This window comes from Elaeis guineensis, chromosome 10, assembly GCF_000442705.2.
Source record: "Elaeis guineensis isolate ETL-2024a chromosome 10, EG11, whole genome shotgun sequence".
In the NCBI taxonomy this organism is placed as follows: Eukaryota; Viridiplantae; Streptophyta; class Magnoliopsida; order Arecales; family Arecaceae; genus Elaeis; species Elaeis guineensis.
Window position 1 is genome coordinate 18,657,375 of NC_026002.2, and position 8,199 is coordinate 18,665,573.

The window sequence follows — 8,199 nt, forward strand, 5'->3', positions numbered from 1 at the left end:
AAAATGGATGTTTAGCAAATAAACCCCCTTAATACCCCCGTCATCCAAACTCTATATAGGTACACTTCCAAAATGTTTCAGCACAATATACTATCTAGAACATATAAGTACTTTTTATCCATGTAAAACTTCTTTTTCATTTTTTTGGTAGAGAAAGCTTTTTTTTTTTTAATGAAAAAATAATCCATGCAAGCAAACTACCAAGGTAAACTACACGTACAAATAACCTAGGGGATTAGGAGTTACGTCAAAAAACCTATAGAATTATGACAACGAGTGCTGGAAATGTCTGCGGATGTGGACAAGTTGATTGATCAAAATTTTCATGCATTTTATCACCATCCAAGAACAGACCGTATGTAAGGTACAAATATGGTGCAATCAACCAAACGACATCTTTTGTGGTCCCTCTCACGTGGGATCCCTCTTACTCGGCATAAAAATAATGATGGTGATAACGAAGAAGAGAAAATAAATTTTGATATTATTTTATTAAATAGTTAAAAATATTTTAATTTCAATAAAAATTTAATATTTTATTTTTAATATTAAAAATTAATAGTTTTAATTTTTTTTAAAAAAAATTATTAATTATTTCAAACATTCATGTATTTGATAAAATCTATCGTATGTTCGTTATTGAAATTTATTTTATTGATGATGATTATTTTTATTATAAAATTTAATATTTATTTTTTATAATATATTTATAATATATTTGTGTAATTTTTGATTGATCTAAAGAAATTTATAATAATTTTATTATTTTAAATAATAAAAAACTTATAAAATGATGTTATCCGTTTCTGTTGTTTGGTTTTTTTTATTTATTAATTATTTGATTAGATCATATAAATTTATTATTTTATGATATTTTATTTAATTAGATAAAAAAAAAAAGTTTATGATATTATTAGCTGTAATTGTAATTTTTTTAATAAAATCAACTCATTAAAATATATATATACAAACAAATGACAGCAACTTACCATGTCAGCAGTTCACCGCGTTTTCTGCGACATCCATGACAATTTTGCGGGCTGCTCAAAACAAGTCGGCGAAGACAGACCGGATAGAGAAGAAGGGAGGGGGGAGAGAGAAGGGGAGCAATGGAGGTTGCAGGAGAGAAAGGGAGGGTGTGTGTTACTGGTGCCGGAGGATACGTGGCCTCATGGCTGGTGAAGCTTCTCCTTTCCAATGGTTACAAGGTCCATGGAACAGTCAGAGATTTAAGTACTCTTCTTCCCTCTACTGCTACTGTCTCAGTTTTTTGTATCGCTCTTGCCTTGTTTAACCGTATTTTGGTTGGTATACCCTATGATTCATTTTTCTTTCTTTTTTTTTTTTTTTTTTTTTTGTATGTGCGTGTGTGTAAGAATTAAATCATTTTGTGTACAGGGGAGTTTGGTTTTGCATGTTAGAACTTGGATTTCTGTGAGGTTTCAGCAACAAGTTAGCATACCACGTATTCATTGCTCCACATGTAACCTCCATTTTTTCTCTTGAAATAAAGGGTGCAAAGGAGACTTCAAAAATCAAAAGAACATCAGGAAAAACATGATGATCAGAAAAATCTAAGTTTTTTTCCCCCTTTTTGTTTTCTTAGGTGCTGCAGATGCCCATAAAAACCATTAAAATTCATATATATCCTGCGCTGTTGCATCGCAGATGCAAACACTTATGCAACAGATTAAAACAAAGCAGGGAAATTTGATTATTCTAAATGAACAAAAACAAGAAGTTGATAGCCAGAAAACTAATTAGATGGTTGAAGAGAAATTTGTTTTTCTCAGAAAGAGAATAGAATGTTTGTTTCCGGTCAACAAGATTCTACTTAAGTTAGTAAAAAAAGTGGCTAAGTATTTGTATTCTTGAATGATAAGCTATCCTTTCTTCAAGATTAGAGGACTGTGAATCACCTTTTCTTTTGTTGCCTGTTCTCCAATTTTATTTGGGATAATTTCAAAAGATGTGTTAGCCTTCCTGCCTTGCCCGACCTACCAGCCCCATCTGAAAAGAACAAGAGGTTAGGATGCCACAAAATTACGGTAGCCTCTAGCTAGGTCCTCTGTCAATAAGATTCATGCTTTTTGATTGGACCGGGATAGCCTTGCCCAAGATGCTTGATTCCGATGTTGGAGTGTTCTTGCTCTTACACCTACATGTTGTTTGATTGTTTTCGTCCCTTTCTCTTTCATTTCTTTTCTACGTTTAGGCTTTCTGTACTTACCTTCGTCTCCTTAATAAAAATGGTCTTCTTTTTCCAAGAATATAAAAGCCAAAAAATATTTTTAGTTGTTAACATATAAATGCTAGTGAAGACAAAGTTTGCCATATTGATCGATACTATACCATATCGGACATACTGTACTGTTGCGGCCAATCGCCTCGTCGCCCGATCGTCGGGAAGCGTGCACCTGCAAAAATGAGAAGTCCACTGACAGGAGGCGGCTCCGGCGGGGACCCTCCGACGGTCAAGTCAGAGAGGTGACTGGGCAACAGTGAAATGAAGACAGAGAGCTCGATCGAGAGAGAGGAGGAGCGAGCCTGCGTTTTTGGGAGAGACGGAGCGGATCCATCCCTTGCACTGTTGCCTTCCCCGGTTTATATAGTGGAGCATGGTATGGCGCCGTCACTAATGGCGCGGACAAGTGAGGAACTGTCAACTCACTGTGGGCGGTCAGAGTCGCCGTGAGAACGTCACATCGCCGTGCGGCTGTCAAATCTCCAAGGTTGACAATGCCCTCGACGGGACAATGCCCCTAGGAAGCCGTGCCGCATGTCACTGTCAGAGCTGACAAGGTCTGGCGGCTGTACGGCGATCGGAGGAGTCGGCCGACCCTAGGTCGATGGCCAGCAGAGTGGCGTCGGGCCCCTCCGTTGGTCGGCGAGCTCTCCGTGAGTCGGCCATCGGACCTCTGGGTTCGGTCGGTCGGGAAAAGGTGCGCCCGACGTATCCTCAGTCGGTCGTGAGTCGGTAATTAGCCGGTGATGGCATCCGTCAGTCGGTCGCCCCGACCGACAGTCGGTCTGTCGGTCAGTCGGAGTCGGTCGGGCCGCCAGTCGGTCGGTCGGGCCGTTAGTCGGTCGGGCCCTCTGACAGTCGGTCGGTCGGTCGGTGGGTATCCCCCAACATGTACCATATCAGTATTAAATAATATGTAATTTTATACCATGCTGATACTCAATATGTCTCATTGTCTCGTATTGTATCGCGTACCGACACTGTAATAGGATGACACATGCATAAGTCTTGTACCAAGATGGCGAATCTTGTGTAAAGATACAAGTCTAAGCGGTGATATTGTCCAAGTTGCTAGTGGATGAGGAGATGGTCCAAGGGAGGAGAACAATCATCATGAGGTCCAGGCCCCTAATGTAAATTAAATTTTCTAAACATTTGTTCCAGGTGAAGAAAAGAATGCTCACTTGAGGAAATTGGAGAAGGCCTCTGAAAACCTTCAACTCTTCAAGGCGGACTTGCTTGACTATGACACTCTAAAAGCAGCCTTTGCAGGATGTGAAGGAGTCTTCCATGTGGCCAGTCCTGTCCCTGCAACCAAAGTTCTTGATCCAGAGGCAAGTCTTTTACATGCTTAGATATATAAGAGATCAAAATTTTCTTATAAAGATACTTCTAATATGCTTACGCATCTGTATAAATCATAGGACATTGATATGATTATTTGATACTGCAATGCTCACGGTTTGAAATTGTCAGGGCTGATATTCATGTATAATATTAGGAAATACTGAGTCATTTGTTTCATATAGGAATACAATGGAGGGAAGGACATATAGAGTTTTGATGGCTAAGAATTGTATACACCATTTTTCCTTGGGAAACTTGACACCCAATCTATTCGTTGATCGAAGTTGAGCATGCTGTCCCTTAAATATTATCATTTAATTTTTAGTTCTGCACACACTTATTTTTAGTTCTTCTGCACAATTACGTTCTCCTTGCACGCAGTTATATTGTCCCTGCACATATTTATATTCGTGCATACAAAGTTATTTGTAATTGTGTACGTATTGAGGAATGAGTGTGCATAGCCGCTACAGACCAGAAATTAAGGAAACTTCGAAACTTGGGGCAGGTGTTATAAAGTCCCAGTTCAGGGACTAAAAGTTAGATTCTGGTCTATGGAAGGACCAGCTGTTAAATACACCTTTTTTAAAAGGGTAACTCTTAGGTTCCCAAATTATTATATTATTTCCTTGCATCTTTTCTCTGAGAGAGAGGGAGAGAGAAAGATTGGGCCAAGAGCCCAGTGAACTTCATTAAGACAATGAAATTACAAAGTAAAAGGGATTAAGAGATTAAATTAGGTTACATGCAACTTAAAATTGAAAGATATGGGCTATGTATTTGTAAGAGTATGTAATCTGAATTAGTATATTTTATTCTTTAAATCTTTTTTATCTCCATATATCACCTTACAGTTAGAGGTGATCACTCCTGCTGTTAATGGTACTCTAAATGTACTTCAAGCGTGTTCGGAGAAGAAAATCAAACGGGTTATTGTGGTGTCATCAATTGCTGCTGTTCTATTGAATCCACATTGGCCACATGATAAGCTACAAGATGAGGAGTGTTGGTCGTCTGAAGAACTTTGCAGGATGATTGAGGTGACTCTCGTGATCTTTAGAGTTTTTGTTTCTGTATCTTGTTGTGAAATGAAACAAAGTATTTTTTACATTTTTCTTTAATAGAATCAGGCACACAATTGAATATTTTGATTTAACTTTCATGGAAAATCAGTAACAAACAATTCTTACTAGATCACAAATTAGCATGATGATCACCAATATGCTTCGCAAATTGTGTTATGCTAAGAAGCTAGATCTAGGGTTGATAAATAATAGGAATACAAAGAGGCAACCATTTACATAGCCTACATCCATGAGCAGAGACGATCAGAAAAAGCTCATTATTAGTGATGGAAGAGTACGGAGAAAAAAAATCCCTGACGCAATGCTCTAAATTTTGCCAACACTTGAAAGCCCTAAAACAAGAGACAGCCCACACATATGCTACACCTAATGTCTCTAGCCTGCACAATATGCTTCAGCCCTTAGGCTGAGGGTCCGGTTGGAGAGACTCTTTTAGCCGTGCATCCTCTAAAAGAAGAAAGACCATAACAAGTTTCATGGCCCAAATTCGTTAATCACTTTTCTTGAACCACCCAGCTAGTCTTTCTTAAAATCTCTGTCTTGATCAATGTGGTCAATCAGCATCACGATTCTTGTAGTAAAGTAGAAAAAGTCTCCAATATAATTTTCTAGCTCATGTATAAGAACTATTGCAAGAAGATGTGAACCTAGTGCTTGACAAACTCCCTTTTGGTCTGCCAAGTGGTCACATGATTTTTAGTAACTATGGCTGGATAAATGTCTTTCGACGTTTAAGATAATAAAACTAAGCAACAGTACCTTCTCCATTCATCAATGTCAATGTTAATTTTTTGTCTTTGGTAAATGTTAGATTTTATCGTCATCATCATTATTATTATGCCCTTATTTCTATCAACAGACATATTTACCAGCAGTGTCGCTCTATTAATATAGTTTTCAAAATTCCCATTTGGTTAACTTAGGTCATCCTCTAATTAATCTGTTGTTGTTCCTTTATGATTATGGCTGTAGCTTTTGTGTTGTAGGTTCTTTGGTTTGTGCAGAAATCATGTTCGAGTGAAGAGCTTTTGTACATACTGTTGCTCCAAGGATCAAACTGAACATTTTTTTTTAAAATTTGGCCAATATATGCCCTGTAAACTCCTTTTGCTTCTTTCAAATATTATAATATGAAACAAGGTGGTAAATCCACCTCTTTTAAGAGGGGGTGGTCATGCATAGCTTTGAGTACATTGCCAAACTACAGAACCATCACTGAATACACTTCCTAACCTTCTAAGGCATCCATTTCACCTTCCCCTTCCTAAATCTATATTATTCATGTATGTTTAACATGTCTAAAAAGATATGACCCACAAATGATGTTGTGGACAACTAGGGTGCTGCTTTATTTGCCGAATTGCTTCTCATCATAAAATTTTGTGATTTTATCCTTGAGTTAATTATTGTAGGTGGAAGATTCTATCACCAATGCGAGAACAATGCTCGCATAGGCTGGTGTGCTGGAGCCAGAATAACAATCTAACTAAGTTTAATCCTTAATTTGCTTTTGTAGAACTGGTATTTCCTTTCGAAGACAATGGCCGAACGTGCAGCTTGGGAGTATGCCGAGAAAAATGGGCTTGATCTTGTAACTGTTTGCCCGTCGGTGGTTTTAGGGCCATTGCTGCAACCTACAGCGAGCACTAGCGGCTTGTTTCTAATCTATGTTATAAAAGGTCCTCCTTCACACACAGTTCTTTCTTTCTTTAGTGGCATCTATAAACCATTTTAAATATAAATGCAATCTGGCTGGATTGTAGCGTTAAATTTTGAGGATAACTCAATTAATGATATCTTAAGAGAGTCTGACACCATGTAGGAGGCTGAATAATTTCCTTTCATGGTATGTGATTATTGCAAACCTCCTATGTTTCGACCCCTGCCTGAGAAAATGATGCTTGGGTTTGAGTTTTCCAGCTTCAGCGTTTTTTCTGTGTTTTTATAACAGGAGGCCCAGAACCCATGAAGAACTCCCTCTGGAACATTGTCGATGTTCGAGATGTTGCTGATGCATTGCTTCTAGCATATGAGAAGCCAGAAGCATCTGGAAGATACCTTTGTGCACCTTATCCAATTAATACTCGAGATTTGGCAGACTTGCTGAAGGGCATGTATCCTAACTATGAATACCAAAAGAAGTTCGTTCTATTCCCAACTTTTTATTTGAGGAGTACCATGAATATTTCTATGTCAATTTTTAACTTTATTTTCTTTCGAATTGCAGTATCATTGAGGTACCACCAAATCCTCCACTGACCTCAGAGAAACTAAAGAAGTTGGGTTGGAAATGCAGGCCTCTGGAAGAAACTCTCAGCGATGCTGTTGAATGCTATAGAGAGGCAGGTCTTTTGGATGAACCAGAGGGCCGTACTTCTCATTTTCCTCCTCTCTTCAATTTTACAGGCAAGACTGGACCTCAAGTATCTGCCGAATAAGGCTTATGGATAAACTTGGCAACTTTTTAAGATGTAACCTATCAATAAAGTGGTACTCCCTTTCTTTCTTATATGTGGAGACAAGTGAAACAGGTGTTCATCATCTCACCTGGTCTCGTGGTTGCAGATGCTCTTGTTCTTAGTTGTAAAAGAAACAAGTCTTTTACTTCTAGCTTGCTCTTGGACTGTAGTTGGAGATCCTATTATCTCCACATGTAATGAATAGGGTGCAATTGAGAACTTGATTTGAAATTGGCTGATTGGTAACGGATGGCATTTCTTTGCCTTGTTTGGGTGAAATCTGCCAATGAAATTCTTGGGCAAATAGAACCAAATTAAAAGTTCGTTGCTAGGTTTAGAGTGCAAATGGGCAATACTTCCCTGCTTCTGCTTTGTTATTTTCCCTTCAACTGCCACTGCTAACTCCTTCGGCGATGATGGTGGGGGAGTTCAAGATATATCTATGAGATCAAAAGAATCAAATGAGACTAAGAGAATCAAATGTTGGTGGAATTGGAAAGAGCTAGGGAATGTAGAAGACTTGCCTCAGCTTATGTAAGTGCTTGTTTTGTGGTAGGTAGTCTAGTGTCGATTTACTTCCATGTGGACAATTTATGTGCATATATATAAAACCATGAAGTTATTTATTGAAGATGCAGCGGCACACAGACCAATTTCTATGCGTATTAGGGATTGTTTATTTGCTTGTAATTCAATTGCAGCAATTAGAATTGCACTTATAGTAAGGGGCTTGTTTTTTTGTCTGTAATTGAAAGCTGCTAGTATAATTACAACTATTTGATTATTTAATGTAAAAAGAGATGATCATCCTGTAATTGAAGTGGTAATTTTACGTCCCAGAAAAATAGCAATTTGTTTGTATTTATCTATTTTAGTAGAATTTTTATCACGTTACTTTTATAGTTATAATGAAAAATAATATTGCTATTAAATTACCATTGAATTAGTACACAAGTAATTACTATAGTAATCATACAACGTAAAATAACTTGATATTATCACAAAAAGATATTATACATATATAAATACATATATGGTCACGTGTGATCTTTCAAGAAAGATA

General features: G+C 37.6%; 1 protein-coding gene across 1 annotated transcript; it reads left to right on the plus strand.

Annotated features, from left to right (window-relative positions):
• Positions 1–1,023: 1,023 nt before the first annotated feature.
• Positions 1,024–7,382, plus strand: LOC105052868 (cinnamoyl-CoA reductase 1). The gene is made up of 6 exons (XM_073244863.1): positions 1,024–1,233; positions 3,410–3,583; positions 4,451–4,632; positions 6,194–6,356; positions 6,629–6,818; positions 6,905–7,382. Exons 1-6 carry the CDS (start codon positions 1,110–1,112, stop codon positions 7,113–7,115), a joined length of 1,044 nt encoding a protein of 347 aa, XP_073100964.1. The 5' UTR covers positions 1,024–1,109; the 3' UTR covers positions 7,116–7,382.
• The last annotated feature ends 817 nt before the right edge of the window (positions 7,383–8,199 follow it).